Source organism: Epargyreus clarus, unplaced genomic scaffold (assembly GCF_041222505.1).
Source record: "Epargyreus clarus isolate Ecla_fem2 unplaced genomic scaffold, WU_Ecla_fem_2.2 ptg000026l, whole genome shotgun sequence".
In the NCBI taxonomy this organism is placed as follows: Eukaryota; Metazoa; Arthropoda; class Insecta; order Lepidoptera; family Hesperiidae; genus Epargyreus; species Epargyreus clarus.
In genome coordinates this window covers 17,197,291-17,212,934 of record NW_027332233.1, presented here as the reverse complement: position 1 = coordinate 17,212,934, position 15,644 = coordinate 17,197,291, and the positions used below count along the sequence as shown (strand labels likewise).

At 34.8% G+C, this 15,644-nt stretch overlaps 2 protein-coding genes across 3 annotated transcripts; one reads left to right on the top strand and one right to left on the bottom strand.

The window, feature by feature from the left end:
• Nucleotides 1-835: 835 nt before the first annotated feature.
• On the top strand, nt 836-8,678 carry LOC140753567 (E3 ubiquitin-protein ligase RNF185). 2 transcript variants are annotated; one of them, XM_073088266.1, is made up of 4 exons: nt 836-1,312; nt 1,868-2,006; nt 6,031-6,193; nt 6,339-8,678. In XM_073088266.1, the coding sequence occupies exons 1-4, from the start codon at nt 1,158-1,160 to the stop codon at nt 6,434-6,436; spliced, it is 555 nt and encodes a 184-aa protein (XP_072944367.1). In that variant the 5' UTR covers nt 836-1,157; the 3' UTR covers nt 6,437-8,678. The 2 variants fall into 2 exon arrangements, with proteins under 2 accessions (XP_072944367.1, XP_072944366.1); XM_073088265.1 differs by having other exon boundaries at nt 6,028-6,193.
• Nucleotides 8,679-8,864: 186 nt separating this feature from the next.
• Prp19 (pre-mRNA processing factor 19) lies at nt 8,865-15,127 on the bottom strand. Its single transcript, XM_073088263.1, has 8 exons — nt 14,969-15,127; nt 14,554-14,703; nt 14,250-14,383; nt 12,803-12,943; nt 12,298-12,477; nt 10,883-11,124; nt 10,551-10,695; nt 8,865-10,445 (listed from the first exon to the last, which is right to left on the bottom strand). Exons 1-8 carry the CDS (start codon nt 14,985-14,987, stop codon nt 9,960-9,962), a joined length of 1,497 nt encoding a protein of 498 aa, XP_072944364.1. The 5' UTR covers nt 14,988-15,127; the 3' UTR covers nt 8,865-9,959.
• Between the last annotated feature and the right edge of the window lie 517 nt (nt 15,128-15,644).

Here is a 15,644-nt window from a genome sequence, read left to right as displayed (position 1 = left end):
AAATATTTGTCGAAAATCCATCCGATTTTTGCTATTCTAGTATGCTCTGCTGGCACTTTAGTGTGAGTTCTAGGATTGGTTATATTTTTAAATTGTAGCCATAGTACTAGCCTATGTAAAACCGCTGAGATCCTTCCCCCTGGTTACGTGAAAATAATATTAAAAAAAGTTTTGTCGAAAATCTTTCCGATTTGTACTATTCTAGTATGCTGTGCTGGCACTTTAGTGTGAGTTCCTGGGTCAGTTAATGTACAAATGTATCATTTTATTACTAGTCTTTGCAAAATCGACGAGTTTCCACTTTTAAATAACCTTTTTCCATATTTTTTTTTTTGGTTAAATTTTTGTTTATTTATTTTATCTATAAATTATTTTTTAAGTTTATTTCGCGAGAACTATTACTGAAAACTATTAGGAACTCCAGATATTAGCTAATTACACTAATCAATAGCTTTTTTTTCAATTTTGTAGAAAATGCTCTGCTGTGTGAAGTTAGCAGAGCATTATTTCATTCTGCTTTATCTCCGTGAAATCGCCAGAACTATTCCTGAAAACTATCAGGAACTATAGAACTCATGTGCATGCGAATAGAACTCTTATTTTTTAGTGCTCTGCTGGCAAATGCTGTGCTAGTTTCACGGACACGTAAAATCATTAGTGCGCATGCACTCTTATACCTGAATGTTCATTTTATGAAGTCGCATTCGACTCAATTATTATAAAATTACAATTAGATTTTAACAAAATAATTTCCAAACATTAAAAAGGTAAGTAATACGGATAATAATTAAGGTCACTCAATACGTGGCTTCCATGATGAGTCGACATTATTCTTTAGTCTATGATTAATTTTGACAGTTATCAAAAAGAGTAGGATAGGGCGACCATTGAATTTAGGTTTTAGCGTTTAATTTTTGGGGCGCAAACGAAAAGCAAAATTGTTTTAGATGTGGATTATAAATAGCAACTGAAAACAAAACACAAATAAAATATAATTTGTAAATAACTTCGGTTGAACGGACACTTTCCTTGATGTAATTTAATCATTGTTTGATAGAAGAGTTAGTATTATCGCTCGGTGTTTGTGATTGCGATAAGTGTGCGCGAAATAGATTTTCGTGACGTAATATTAGGTGAAGGCTGTTGTGGTGAGCGCGATGGTGGAGACGAGCGAGGCCCAGGCCAGCGCGTCGGCCCCAGGGGGCGACGCCGGCGGTGAGGACGACAAACGCGACGAGCGAATGCTGGAGTGCAACATTTGTCTGGACACTGCACGAGATGCCGTCGTCAGTATGTGCGGCCATCTTTTCTGGTAAGCAGCAGCTTCGTGTTTTTGGAACCGAAAGACAATATCAATAAGCAGCTCATGTAGGATTTTAAAGTAGGCATAATTACCAAGCACACCTTAAGGAAAAAAGCTATTGATATAACATTTTAAAATTGCCTAATGAATTAGTGTGTACTGTCTTCTATTTCTTATGAAATAGTATTTTTCAATTAAATTGTAAGATTGAATGGTAATTGTACAAAATGATTAAATACTACCTAAATAAACATGAGTACTCAAGATACCCAGATCCAGATCAAAAAATATTTATTATTTCAATGTCTTACCAGATATCAAACCTGGAACCATCAGTGCATCAGGTGAATATGGTGAACATTCTGCATTGCTGACTCAAATAATAATTTGTCACATGGAATACTCTTTTTTTAAGCTGATTTTATAGGTGATCTAACTTAAAAAGTCTAGTTAAAATCTTTTAAGTTAAGAGAGATCTAGCTGTAATAGTTGACTTCATAATACAATACTACATGTATGTTACGAGATAAAATAAATCAATTGATTCCTATTACTATTTGTCAGCTGGCCATGCCTGCACCAGTGGCTGGAGACGCGGCCCAGTCGCCAGGTGTGCCCGGTGTGCAAGGCTGCCATTAGCCGGGATAAAGTCATACCTCTGTATGGGAGGGGAAACACTAAACAAGAGGACCCTAGAAATAAGGTATGTATTTTACCATTATTAATATTGTTGGTTTTATTATTTTTATTCAAATAGTATTATCATTAGGTTTGGTTTTGCCTCAAAAATTGAATTACAGCTGGATTGAGTAGATATATATTGATTTATATTATATATATATGTTTAATATGAAAATTTAGAAATCATTGTCTCATTACGATTAAATTTATTAGCATATTTTAATCTCAACTTTAAACTATGTCTTACCTTTATGTGAAAATTAGAAGAATTGTATTTTGAAGAAGTATTACTAAAATGATACAGCATGTTCCATCAATTAGTTGAATGCAAGCCAATTTGTAATTCAACTCGATTTAACCATATTGTAGTTATAAATGAATGGATATATTTAATTAGCAATTAGACAAAGAAGCTATAAAATGTTTGTACTTTTTCTGTATTGAAAATGTTGCCTTGAATTGTATGAAAATCTTTGTCATAAATGAATAATGAGTAAATTTATTCCTATTTAAACAATGGTGTAATTCACAATACATTAAAATGTTGCAGTCTCAAATACTCAAGTCATGCAACTATGTAAGTGGTGGAATTTTTTCTTTGATGTAGAAATGTTTCCGATGATGGATATGATCTGTAATAGATTGTAGTGTGCGTAAGACACATACTTATAAGTTAGGTTAAGTTCCATATTAAACAGTTATAATAAAGCTATGCTACAAGTAATATGCCTCCCAATACCCAAGAACCTGCTTTAACACTACAAGATGATTTCAGTATAATTTCAGGAGTATGGAGTATAATCTCAGGACTTTTGTTATCTATATTTGAAATCATAGTCTTGTGGCTAGAGAATGCATTCCTGAAGTCTGTCAGAGTGTGCTGGACATGACTAGAGATGGTATTATAAAATGTGTTTGTGTCCAATTCTAACTTCTAAATGTAACTATAGCTAAAGGAAGATTTAAAATAATAATGTTAGATATGGATTATGTTGATAACTCAATATACCTGGCTTCAAAACTATGGTACAAAAACATCAATTGATCTAATCTTTACATAGCATAATATGGATTTTTAAAATAAATCGTGTTAGTACTTATTTATTATTATTTCATTAATTTGTTAATATTTTTGATGATATTTTTTGTTTCCTTGTTAAATAAGTGATACTCCAAATTTCATAAACATTCGATGCCACTCCAAAGTGGAAGTTCAGTTGAAAACGACTGTAGCTGATTCAAAAGAAATGCCGTATTGAAACAATGCAAATTATGATTCATATCAAATCCCCTCAATGGCTCAAGTAGTCAAATGGAAATATCAAATCAACTTCACATAACATTGTATCCTCTCTGAGCTTGTGTTAAAGTTGTAAAGGTTATTTTTATGTATATTTTATTTACTTCTTTGGAAAACAATTAGAACTTTATGTATTTAAAATATCATTACATCATTTAGTTATATTTACGTAAAAATAGTATAGAAATCACTGATATTTTCACTGGTGACTTTTAATGAAATATATGTTGTAAATATTCTCTCATTGTGACATTTAACCACATGTATTTTTGTATTTGTATAAATCCTATTATCCTTATAAATTAGATTATAGAATTAGAGTTTTCTTAATCGTGGATTTACTTGAGTACAAGACATAAGCACACCACATAGTTGTTGTATGTTCAGAAACAACATTGATACTTTGTTAAAACTTGCATATAATCTTATTAAATATTATTTATCTAAAAAACGCGCCTGATGGTAGTTTAAACAGTATTTAAAACAGGGTTAATCTGGTAAAACGTAAATGTTGCCTGATTTTAGAAGTTGTTATACATATTATTTTCAAGTTGCATATTGCTCTTTTTATTCTACAAAAGTCTAGCTATATTTAAGTATATCTTTACTTACAAATAAATAAAATTAAAGTTTGTTTTTAATGTAAAAATAACTAATAGGAAGTAACATATGGAAATATCACAAGAATAAAATACTTATTGAATTTTGTTTGTCTGTCTGTTTGGTCTTTATAATGTCCGAAACAACTGCACCGATTATCACGGAATTTTCACTGGCAGATAGTTGATGTAATGTGGAGTAATAGAGGTTATTTTCATAATTTATATAAGGACTCTGTGCAAAACATATTATCGTGCTCGCTATTTTGTAAAAATTGTTGAAGATATAAAATTTCGGTATGTACATTATACATATACATGTATCATGAAGGACTTTTTTAAACTCGGATGAAAGCTATTACGCTTTACACAAGCAATACTTAGATTAAGCATGCTCCCTTTCTCTATCCTTATTCAATAGTATTTTTGTAACATGTAAACACGATCCAAAAATACAAAGCTGTTCTGTTGCTGTCTACTTAAAATGGAACTATTTAGTATTTCGTTAAGTCACAATAAATAATCAGGCAGGGGTTAACCTTTTTCATAAGGTTAATTGGTTTAATTACCCGCATACGAGTTTGTCACACAAAATTGATTAAATGGAAGCCTAAATAACATTAAATTTATAAAAAATGTATAAAAGCATTTCATATCTTACAATGATGAAACATCGATTAATAAAAAAAAATAGTATTGCTATAATATTATGTTTGGACGCCGTTTTATGCTTTTTCTAAGTGCCTTCTACAAAACCTGCAGTTTAAATACTTTTACATATAAACATATTAATGTATTGAAAAACTACAATATTAACTACGAAAGATTCCTTTTGAACATAATGAAATGCCGAGAGCGCGGTTGAAGAGAAAGGTAGTCAGTAGCACAGAGAGCGGCAACGTTGCTCCGACAACTGTCGCGAGACGTTTTTTGATAAATTTATAATTGAGAGTTTAACAAGATTAAAGGTAATTTATATGTTTTTCAAGTTAAATGACTTGGCAATGTATCGTATATTATTGTACCATGTAGCGATGAGATAAGCCGTTTATTGCGTCGTCGTTTTTCTCACATGTAAATGAAATTGATGGACGCATATTAATAGTATTTAGCTGCCAACTTTGTTCTTAAGATTAGTAACATAAGTAGAAGGAATCGGTGCAATCAGCAAAATCTTCCAATGTTGTTGATCACTCGAACACGATTACTATCGGGTCAATGAAATACTAATAGTGGGGTTTTCCACTATGGTCCACGATTTAGTTTCGATACACTATACGCGACATGCAGTTGCGGATTTAAAAAAATTAAGGTCTAGGCTGTACAGTTTTTGCCGCCCCTGCTTCTACAATTGTCATGTCTTAGTTTTTTTTTGCTCGCCACGTCGGCCCAGAACATGTTTCCCTTTTATTTGCTCGCCGCGCGGGTTCACGATATGGTTCCCGTTTTTTTTTTGCTCCTCACGCCAGTTCATGACACGTTTAAGGCATGATCGAACTAGCAAAGAAAATTCGGTCCCCAAATTTGCCGCCCCAAAAATATGCCGCCCTAGGCTGAAGCCTACTCAGCCTGCTGGTAAATCCGCCACTGGCAACATGTTATTTGTTGTTCCGTATAATTCCATCAGCAAAAATCCTTAATGTATTTTAAAATAAAACCTTCACTGTAAGAAATGCCTCCAAATAACCAAAACTTCATCAAAATTGCATCAGTAGTTTCTAAAAAATCGCGGATACAAGTTTACAAACATACATACCTATGAAGCGGTCGAATACAGAGTCTCCGTTTTTGAAGTCGGTGAATGACATTTTACAATTTGTTCCTGACGTACATCATGTGTTAGAGGGCGTTCGTTGACCGTACGTACCTACGACTGTTCAGTGCGGTATTAAAGCCTACTTACTACTACTTACCTTGGACACTGGCTGTATCACCGCCGCAAGAAATAAAAGACAGCAGCAAGAGAGCCTAAAGAAAATGCAGTTGACTTAAAAACTAATTTTTTAAGTCGGTTAAAAAGTCATTTCAAACGTTTATTGTGAATCGCGCCACGCGCTATCAATGGAAATACACAAATCTTATGTTCATGTATATTTTCGCAACTCATGGAAAACCGTGGTAACTGATATAATTTCCTTAATAAGCAGGTTCCTCCACGGCCGGCGGGACAACGCACGGAGCCGGAGAACACGGGCGGGTTCCCGGGCTTCGGCTTCGGCGAGGGCTTCCATATGTCTTTCGGTATCGGCGCCTTCCCGTTCGGCGTCTTCACCTCCACATTCAACTTCGGCGACCCGAGACCTAGTGCTGGTAAGTAATGTTAAAGGCTAAAAGAGTTACGATGTTAAAATGTTCTTAACGTGTATTTTTTTTATTAAATACAGCAAAAAAGTATAATTGATTACGTGCATACATAAGTGTACTCAGTGTTCACGTTACTGTCGTTCCATTCTAGCCCCGCGTGGTACGGCGCAGTACGACGAGGAGCAGTTCCTATCCAAGATCTTCCTGTGGGTGGCCATCCTGTTCGTGCTGTGGCTGATCTTCGCATGACCCTCAGAGAGCGTCGAGACTTGCGCGGCCGCGCTGCAGACGCTGCTGTGCCGCCCGCTGCACCGGGACCTGGCCATCTAACCTCCTCTCACGTGTAACCAATTGATAGTTATGTTATAGGACATGGAAATCTAGGCAATGCTGGATGTAGCTAACAATGGTGTAAAGGTTCGCTACATGATATGGATATTTATACAAAAGACAAAGCAAACGTTTTTTGAAAAAAAATTGGTAAACAAACTCATTTTCACTGCCTTTCTTGATAGTTATATAATTTTCCAAATAAGGGTCGAAACACTTTGGATGATACTTATAAATTAAACAAGAAGCCATTATGTAAGTTGAAGCCATTGATTGAAGTAACCTAGGTCAACGATAACGATATAGAGACACCTGTTTCATCAGACATTAAAGCATGCCACTTACCTGTATTCTGAGATGTGGTGCAGCGGCAAAATTAAATACCATGCGATGTACCGTATATTTAAGTATAATTTTATATTTCTATATAAATGGTCTCACCAACCATAAATTTGGGCTAGAAGCGAGTCTCGAAAACTAACCTTAAAATTAAATGACCATTGCTATGACTAGGACGAAGGCGAAAATTTAATTACAGATCTCCATGAGTATTGGAAATAAAAAAATACCATTGTTTAAGTGGATAGTTTGGAAACTTCACATATATCTTTCCAATAATTCTTTGTACAGGTTTAAAACTATTTAAGATATTTTATAAAGTGTTATTACTCACTTTAGTAAGTTCTCTTCCATGAGTCTTACTCAAATTAATGAGTTTTAGATATGAGGGGTTTAGATTAAGTATTGTATTTATAGCAAAATTCTATGCATTTTATTTGGATTGTATCCTTGTATGCAGAATTACATTTTGGGAAAATATTATATCTCATCAGCTATACTTTAACTAGGGAATAAGTGTTTTAAATGGCCTTTTTAACTTACCTACTATTCATGCTATAAACTCTGTTCTAGCTGTATGTAGAAAATAATATATACAAGTATGTAACAGGCAAAGAGGCCTTGCAGTTTTTAGTACTATATCTTTCGTCTACAACTTATCGTGTGTAGGAAACCTTCGAAAAGTCTAGGTACATATGGTAGTTACCCATCCTTGTGTGATCACATCCATTTAACTTCATTCAAATCTATGTAAAGCTAATTAAATTTATTAATATATAGTTTAGCGTTTGCGCCAGGAATCATAAATAATAACCCAATGCGGTATATACTGTAAAATTAAGTACATATATAAATTTTATAAAACCTTAATAAAGTAGCCACAAAAAATGCATTTTAATGTGACAAAAACAAATGATATAAATTAGGTAACCTATTTTATATCATTTGTTTTTAAAATATTAATAATAATTAAAATAGGTAACCTATTTTATATTTAACGGGAATTATTAAAGCAAACTCCCGTTACCCTGGTATATTTTCGTTGAACACACTAATTCAATTCACTTTCAGAGGCTTTGCGTTTTATCAAAAAATTAAAGAGCATTTTTCTACATTTAAAAGGTTACGCAAAAATATGTAGTTATTTGGAATTTATGATTTACGTTGTTTTAGTGTTAAGACATTCACTAATAATGTTGTGTATATGAATTTGTTATAATATTACTTGTGATATGTATGTGATTCTATGTTTCCATTCTATTTCTGTCTGATTGAATATTATGTAAGTATGTAGTACCCTAGGTTTTTCACACGTCTCCATTGTAGAGGTGTCCAGGTTTTCTATCTATTGGAAACTTAACGATACTGATACGAATAAAACAATTAACATACATCTAGTAGTTGCAGTTTAACTTGCTCTAAGAAGCACTCATTAAAAATTGCCAACTTATTCTAATTCCTTCTGCAATCGATCCCATTATTAATAATTAACATATCAATATTAATAATCCCCAACAACTGGGTCGTGTGAAAAGGCTGAAGACCTATATTTACGAGCTTTATGCTACTAATAATGCTAATAAAATAGTTTGAAATCTTTTTAAACTTTTCATAAAACAATAATATGCTTTCAAAACTTTAAAACATTGGCAGTAGACTATATTTAACAGTGTAGTATAGAATTATGCATACTTTTTAATTTTGTGAAAATACTACTTTTTTGGTAGATTTTATGTTAGTATTCCGGTAAAAATAAATACGTGTATATACTGATTTATCGATGTTCTATGTAAATTATTGAAATAAAAATGCATAACGCGAACCAGTGTTGTTTATGTGATTCCTTACATTCACTGTAAAAGTTTTCAAGTATTTATTTTTTTTCTAGATTTACAGAAGTTCTAGTCATGCGTGCTTATGAATTTATTAGAATTTATTGCTACGGGTAATTTTTATTTGGGATGAATTGTGTTCTTAGGGCGAAATAAGTAACAATGAAACAAACAAATTTTTCAGATATTTTATTCTTGTACTTTAGATTGTTCTGACAAATTGAAAATTTATGGATACTGTTCAAGTCTATAAAGGCAATAGAAATCTATAATAAAACCTTGTTTTCCGGTCTTCATGTTTACGTGTATGGTACAGATCATAATAATATGCGAAAACCAAAAAATGGCTCGACGCGCCGTCTAATTAGATAGATGATTGGTTTCAGCATACTTGTAACGCAACACTCTTACATATATAAGTAAATATGTCACTTATTATAAAACAATAATATGCTTAATTCAAAACTTGGTCAATTTATAGACACCTAACCATGACGACGTCATGTTTATTATTGTGTGTATTTCTATTTTTCAATTTAAGGGATAATAGTTATTTATTTCTCAGCTTTTTCAATTATAATAATATAATATTATATCAGTAATTAATAGTAATAAGTGTTAGCATTTTCCATTTATTTACTGTGGAGATAGTTATTAAAATTAAGTTTAAGTAAAGGGTCCTTATATGTGGAATGGAAACGAGTCAAATTTGGACCAGATGTTACAGGTAAGCCCTCTAATTTATATATTTTTATTTCTTCTTCTTACAATTTACATTGGTCTTTGTTAAATTATAGCTCAAATTAATTTAATGTAAACTAGAAAACATACTTTAATTTCATTAAACGATTCATCAGTTTAACGAAATATATAAGGGCCTAGTAATATATAAAAAGTAAAATACTATACGAAATTGCATTTTATTATAGATACTTTTACATAGTGACCCTAATTAGTACGCAAATTCATGGAAAAAAATATTTAATATCATTTTGTTTATCCTGTTTATTATTTCAAACGTATTACTTAAATACAAACAGATATTAAAAAAAATAACCTACCTTAGGACTTTCCGACCGCAACGCTCGAAGTTTACAAATAGTTGACGAACAGTTGATTACCGCTTGATGACCTAAACTATTGTCCCGATTAGTATATCATTAATGACTATAACGATTATCGCGGCGGTAAGCTTAACATTTGTCCCAGCCTTCTTAGTAAATTACGCGTATCAATAATATAGTGACGAGCACGCAGGTTTGGGAATGCGGCTACTCTATGCCGTACAGCTTGAGCGTGCGATCCATGCTCGTGGAGGCGAGGTACTGCGCGTTCTTGCCGAAGCGCACGCCGGTGGCGGCGGCCGTGTGGTCGTTGAACACCTTCAGCTCCTGCCACTGCCGGCACAGGTACACGCGCACGTCCGTGCCCGCGATGGCCAGGTACGTGCCGCTCTGGTCGAAGCACAGCTCCTTGATCGCGTAGCCCTCCTCCAGCTGAATCGTCTTGAAGTTCTTCAGCTTCCGCAAGTCCCACAGTTTAACGCACGCGTCCTCCGCGGCGGTCGCCAGGTAGTACCCGTTCTCCGAGAACGAGATGGACGTGACCGGACCCACGTGGCCGGGGAAGTTGGCCACGTTGCTTTGCTCCTTTAAGTCCCAGATCTTGACTTGAGAGTTCTCCGTTCCGGTGCCGAAGATCAGACCGTCCGGATGGAACTGCGCCGTCGTTAGGCTGATGCCGGATGAGTCGCTCACCTACACGTAAATACTTTTTTAAGAACTTTGTTTAAAGTTTATAAGGATATATTAGTGTAAAAAATGTAGAATATTTTAAGCAATCTTAATCAAGGTTGCACATACCTTAGTTAACAAGGCACCAGTACGTATGTCTGAGAAGGCCCAGTGCTGGTCCGTGGAGGTGGACAGCACATAGTCGCCGGTGGGGTGCAGCGACAGCCCTGTCACCGGCCCGTCGTGCGAGCGCAGGATTACCGTGGTCTGAGATCTGCAACATGCACAATATTTATAATTTAAGTTACCTTTGAGAAGGAGTGGAACTACATTATTCTACTATAGTGACAACTATAGGTGTGGTACCTATCTGTTATAGTCAAACGTATTATGCAAATCTTATTATTTAATATGAGACATTACAATTTTGTACCCTTAAAAACTTTTTTAAATTAACTTACGTAGGTACATTCCAAACGCGAATGGTATGATCTGGCGAGGCAGTGATGACGGTGTCCTCGTCCGGGTGGTAGATGACGCGGGTGACCTTTTTGGTGTGACCCTTCAGAATGGCCACCACCTGCTCCGTGTCCTTGTTGAACACGGTGGCGTTGCGGTCGTTGCCGCCGGTCAGCAACCTGCTGTGGTCCGATGGGTTGATGTCGAGAGCCAGGATACCCGGCACACTGGCCGAGTGGAGACCCTGTTGGTGGATCATAAAATTAAGTGATACCGTTAATTTCTTTAAAAAATAAAATGTGTCAATTAGTGTTTTGTAGAGGTGATAAGTACAAAATATTAATCATATTAAATTGCCCTTAAAATACTTACAATGTTGTAATTATCATTCAATCAAATTTGCAAATTAATTAGTGTATCGTTTTAATTTGATGAATTCAGTTTGTGTTAAGTTTTTTTAAAGCTTCCATTTTTTTATTTTACAGAGTAAAAATTAAGATACTATAGTTTATAACATGTATTTATATATAAGCGCTGTGTGAGAGAGCGCATGTGCACGCTTATGTGTGATCAATGTGCGAGCGTGCGAAGTGTATGCGCACATGTCGTATGTTTGCATATGGGTGTGCATGCGCGTAATTTAATAATTGATTTTCTTGTCTTGACGAAGTTTTAATAATTTATATTTTAACTAGTTTTTGCCCGCGGCTTCGCGCGCGTTTAAAAGAGAATAATATGACATACTAACAAACATAAAACTGAAAATTCGTACCTTCATCGGAATACCAGTGGCGCCATCTGGCGAAAATTGGTCGTACCAACTCTGAAACCTTCGTGGGCTCATGGACAACAACTTTGCTTTCAATCCTTACTAATATCGATTAAAATAATCGATTTTTTTGGTCCAAAATATCGATTCTCCGATTAATCGATCTTAGATCGCCATCCCTAGTTCCTGTGGTATTTCCGGGATAAAAACTATCCTATGTCCTTTCTCGGGTCTCAGACTATCTTTGTACAAAATTTCATTAAAATCGGTTCAGTGGTTTAGGCGTGAAGAAAAGACAACCAGACAGACAGACAGACAGAGTTACTTTCGGATTTATAATATTAGTAAGGATTTATTTTTCTTAACGATGTTTTTTTTTTCTCTTTACATATTGTTCTGATGATACATAGTGTTGATATAAATAATTAATTATAGTTTAGGTTCGTGATATTCGATTTTTAATGTAATTATGATAATACTGCTTCTACAGCTACGTTACTCGCTATTTGTATTTGCATGCTGTCTTCACCTATAATTGTAATGACACTTACCTCTTTTCTCTGTATTTATTATTGTTGCTTTTATTTGGTGTACATTAGGTTGGTCATCATGAATAAATAAATAAAAAAAATGTGTAGTGTGTGTTACCGGATGCGAGGCGAGCGTGAGGAAGGCGCGCAGCTGGTCGGAGGGCAGCAGCCCCTCGGGCACGGTGCGGCCGCGCCGCTTGCGCTCCTGCGTGAGCGCCGTGGCGCGCTCCTGCAGCCGCGCCACCACCTCCGCCGACATGCCCACCGCCGCCGCGCCGCCCGCCATCGGACCCTCCAGCTACAAGGAAACCATATACGTTCGTTTACCAAATACGTCACATTTGATAAGGTTTTTGAAGTTCAAAATAAGAAATTACTAGAAACATTTCTTGATCAACATTTTCTGAATCATTGACAATTAGAATCAGAAGATGGTTTTAAATATGAGTATGTTCCTATAAGAGTTCCAGTATCCAGAGTTGGCTGTGAGAAAATACTAGAAGGCATTAAATTCGCCTTCATTTATTAAAATACTATAATATAATTCACAACTGATAATGCATTTTCAACATTTTACAAACTTACAACTCTATCAACGACAGTGGTTAATCTATATCACTTACCGCATTCTGTGGTTGCGGCGCAGCGATGCCTGCCTGTGGCTTGAGCGTGGCGAGCGCCTCGCGCGCCGCCGTCACCTCCTTAGTGAGGCGCGCGATCACCCGGCACGCCGCGTCGTGCTGGTACAGCGCGTGGCTCAGCTCCTGTTATAACATCACTCTTCATAGATTCTACTTTTAAATTATTATTAAACCTTTACTGGTCTACTGCTTAGGCCCTCCGCACCTTATACTCTGCTACATACCTTATTTTTACCAGATTCATAGTAGGATTTGGTAAACTTCATACTACATTACAAAAGGCAGAATGCTCAGGTAAGTAAGTCTCTTCATTTTATTTTTTCTCATTATTCAATATCATAATTTATTTGTTATTCCAATTGATATATAACCACATAGATATTAATATACGAATATCAGGGAGGTGCAGGCACATTTATTATCAAAACAGACAATTTTTCAGGTTATCAGTCAGATTTTTATCAGGAAGTAAAACTTTAATATTCATGATAAAAATCCAATTGCAATATAGATGTACTGTTTATATTTGGACTATAATATAGACCAGCGTTTCACAGCCTTTTTCAGTCCATGGACCCTTAGGAAATCAAGCACAGTTTTCATGGACCCCCTTAATAAAATAAACAGCAAAAAAACGGATTACATAAATGAAATATAGAATACATAGTTTATTATGAAAAATATGAAAAAAATTAATGTGAAGGTTGGTGTTGCTTTTTTGCAACTAAATCTTGGATATTCGGGTTGATGTTGCTACTAAGCTGTAATCTCAAATCAGATTCTATTTGTTATCTGTTTCTGTATTTGTTTTTTGTATAAACAAGAGTAGAGAATGCCTTATCACATAGGTATGTGGTTGAAAAAAGCAGTAAAGTGGACCTTTTGGATTTAATGAGCGATTTATGTATGGTCCAGAGATGACACAGCGGACTCCCATACACATACTCGGAGAAAATTTAAATACCATTAAAGGTTTATATTTAAATTGTAACTATTTCGCCACCACCAACACACCTGCTTTTAACTTATAATAGCAGTGTTTATCACTGCTGCATTCTGGTTTGAAGGGTGTGGTAAAGGGCGCATACTTTTTTGAGGCATTCCAGTTTCGAGCTTGGCGCATCTGGGGCCGACTGCAGGTCGGAAACTTATCTTGGGTTGATTACAGAGGTACTTGAGCGGCAATATCCACTTACCATCAGGTGGACTGCATGCTCATTTGCCACTCATATATTATTAAAAAAAAAAACAAGGTTTAATTGTTTTACAATACAATAATTGTAAATAATTCATGATTGCTTTATCAGGAGTGGATGTAGATATTTTCAAATTTATGTGTTACAAAAATATATACTTACTAATTTGGTTATTTTACTTTTCAAGTTAATATTTTCTTTAGAATTCGTTTTGATTACGATAAACAACTTGCCTGTCTAGCTGTTTGGAGCTGCTGGCGTTGTGTGAAGGTGTGCAGCATGAGGGCATCCCACTCATCTTGCATACTCTTCAGTGTGGCGGGGATGGAAGTGGCGCTTGGAGGCTTAGGCTTCACTATCGGTGGGGCTGTATAGGGAATCATGTTAGTTTAAATACGAGATTGATGACTAAAGTATTTTACAAAGAAATTATGGATATTTAATAAGAACATACATTTACACTTATAAAAACCTTCAGTATAATTCATAATCTTTTAAGATATTCACAAATCTTTTATAAATATAGGCATAACTCACTTTTGATTTCAATAAGATCCTCGACACGCAGCTCTTTCCCGCTAATAGGATCAACGCCATTCTCTATTATATATTTCTCTATTATACGCTTCTCGAACACTGCGCCCGACGTGGGGGATACCACTGGTACTTCTGGTACCTCATTTGATACTGAAAAACAATCATAATATTGAGGTTATGTTGAAATCTCTTTCAAAGCGTTTTATATCTACAAATCACATACACCTAATATTGTATTTGGACATCGTAACAAGTATTTTATTCATAAAAATGAGACAACTGATTGCAAAGTAAAATAATTTGGCACAAACACAAAACTAAATATGTTAGGGAGTTCGCCCGGTGGCTGGATTCGTGCAGCAAAGCTATATCATTTATACGTTTGCAAACAATATAATTACAATCCGATACAAACTTGCACAATAAAGAGCCATATTGAATCCACTGATACTCGCTTAATTACATAGGAAATAACTAAAACACTTATTTCTTAAAACACACACAATTCCCTCCGAGACAAAACTTTCAGAAATTGACAGGTAATAAAGTATTAGGTACCTATCGTCTATAGTATTGTCTATAGTAGTGCTGCCATGCCATGGATAGCCCACAGAACTGCACAGAACACCTATACTCCTAACGGAGGATAGGCCAGTTAATACTCTTTTTTTAATTGGTCCTAAACTGCGAATTTAAAAAAATCTGGATCATATATATTGGGTTTTAGAGTTATGAAAATTTAATTTAAAATGCTGTTTTTCTTGAACCGATGATAATGCTGTCGGCCATGAAGGTATACAGTGAAGTAAATAGTAACCTAAGTCTATAGATTATCTGTGTCATGACGGCTTATTATAAAACCATTTTTGATTTTTGATTTGAAATATAGTAACTTACAATTAACTTACTGTCTTAATTATATTTCATAAAACAATGCAAAGTTCTTTTTAAGCCAAAGTATAAAAACAAATTATAAATTTATTGTACTCAAAATAAGTAGTTTATCTTGGTACACGTATCCAATACTTATTTACAACGGAAATCCGTAGCGGGAATAAAATGATAATGTAACTATATGTATTATGTACCTA